Below are 1,916 nucleotides of genomic sequence, written 5' to 3'. Positions count from 1 at the left end.
CGGGGGGCTGGAGCCTCTCCGGGGCCCGCCGGGGCCGCCAGTATCACTCTGGCCGCTGTGGGGGACGCTCAGCCGCGCCCCGCCCTGCCGCGCCCTCCGCCCCCTGTACGCGTCGCAGTGTTGTGGCTCCGGACACCGCCGCACCCTCCTCGGCATCCTTGTCGCCGACCCCGCGCGCCGCCTCTGATGCATCCCTCGGCCCGGGACCGCGACGGAGGCAGGGAGAGGTGAAGCAGGACCAGGTCCAGGACCCCGCCCGCCCGCGCGCGCTCACGGCGCCACCCCCCGTGCACCCATGCCCACCGCCAGCATGGGCACCTACCACACGTACCCCTGGAGCGGCAAGCCGCCCCGGCGGCAGCCGCTGGACCTCAGCCTCTACGTGAAGGGCGCGGCCAGCGTGGCTCCCGTGGCAGCGGCCGCAGCGGCCGCAGCCGCGTCTGGCCACCACCACCACCATCATCACCACCACCACCATCACCATCACCACACGCTCAAACCGCAGCGACAGCGGGTACGTGCCGTCGAGTTGTCCCGATGACTAGCAGATGGAGTAGTTCTTTGACCCACTAAAACATAACACTTAGCGTTGCTGGGCTTTTAGTGATGTTTGTCTCGCTGCATTAGCCCAGCTATTTTACTTTTAGCAGCAGTGCAAACATTTTTGATGGTTCAGTATTTGTTTTCAATTACATTTCACTCGTTTACAATTTTTAATTCTTAATTTTTAATGTAATGTGCCCTACTTCTCGAATTTCTGAATACTTTGTATCTCCCCTGTAAGTCGCGAAACCTTTTTAGCGGTGACAGCTGTAGCCGCCCTTCGAACGCGTTCGCGGATTAGGCTAGCTTTTGGGAGTGATACTTCTTCTTCTTCTTCTTCTTCTTCTTCTTCTTCTTCTTCTTCTTCCTCTTCTTCCTCTTCTTCTTCAGCACGCACGCACGCACGATGGCCCGCCGTCGCGGTGTCGAGGGTCATGGACCTGTGTGGGCACAGAGGATGCTGTTGCAGTAGAGAGAGAGAGACAGAGACAGAGAAGAAGTCTCTGTCTCGTGTGCCACTCCCCCATTTGCGCCTTTCTTTGTGTTATAACTGCAAAATGTTTGTCATGGTACCCACCGATGATGGTTTCTTAATCGTTGAATCGCGAGTGATGTAAAAGAACGTACCATTTAAAATAAAACTACTTATGAACTGCGGTTTTAAAACAGGCCCTCACCCCATCGTAATCTCGTTGAACTGAAACGTGTCAGTAGAATAATGCTCGAACAATGATCGCGTGACGTTCCTCTCGTCTTCATACCAACAGTATGTGGAGGCGCGCCGGGCGCTGCACTGGCGGGAGGGGCGGGCGACGATGCGCTGCCGTTCCGCGAAAAGTATATAACCAGCGCCGAACATGAATTGGCTGAGCAACAGATGATGTTTGCGTGCCGTTTGCTTTTATCGAGTGGGAGTGAGTCCTCTTGTGCATCGGCCTGCCCGCTCCGCGCGCGGCTGAGATCGGCTGGCGAGGCGGGATGTCCTGGAGGGGGCGGCGCCGGGAATGCAACAACATCCGCGCCCATCAGAACATATTTAAAGACGATTCAGTAAGCCCCCTATCTCTCCTCTTCCCTGTCCACACTTTCCTCCCCGAAAAAGAAATTGCGCTGAGAAATGTGCTTGTCTGCTGCTGGAGGAGTACTTTCTTGACTTTCGAGATTTGCAGCTCCTCTTACCGCGCGGGGGGTAGGCAGTCGGCAGGGCTGAGCGCGCCTGTGTCTCGCGGGCCGGCCTACCCGCGCAGTGGCGAGTGGCGCTCTCCGCGCGTTACCGTTCATTGTATGCACCGGCAGAGGCCGCTGGCCCTCCTTTACCTGAGAGTCACGAGGGCTCTGCGCCTTGTTTTGAAGCTGTCGGGTTGCGCGGGGCC

At 57.8% G+C, this 1,916-nt stretch overlaps 1 protein-coding gene across 2 annotated transcripts in view; it reads left to right on the top strand.

The window, feature by feature from the left end:
- The window catches only part of LOC113210642 (dual specificity tyrosine-phosphorylation-regulated kinase 4), a 91,049-nt gene that overhangs the window by 29,651 nt on the left and 59,482 nt on the right, over window positions 1-1,916 (top strand). The window contains exon 1 of one of the 2 annotated variants that reach the window (XM_026428730.2): window positions 54-514. The exons of the other annotated variant lie outside the window; for it this stretch is intronic. Within the exon in view, the coding sequence (XP_026284515.2) occupies window positions 296-514 (219 nt within the window). The 5' untranslated portion in view covers window positions 54-295. Of the gene's footprint in view, window positions 1-53; window positions 515-1,916 lie in introns of those variants that run through there. 2 annotated transcript variants of the gene reach the window in all.

The sequence above is a fragment of the Frankliniella occidentalis genome, unplaced genomic scaffold, assembly GCF_000697945.3.
Source record: "Frankliniella occidentalis isolate FOCC.00 unplaced genomic scaffold, Focc_3.1 Scaffold386, whole genome shotgun sequence".
Lineage (NCBI taxonomy): Eukaryota > Metazoa > Arthropoda > Insecta > Thysanoptera > Thripidae > Frankliniella > Frankliniella occidentalis.
The sequence above is the reverse complement of the archived record's forward strand: the minus strand, read 5'-3'. Positions and strand labels throughout refer to the sequence as shown.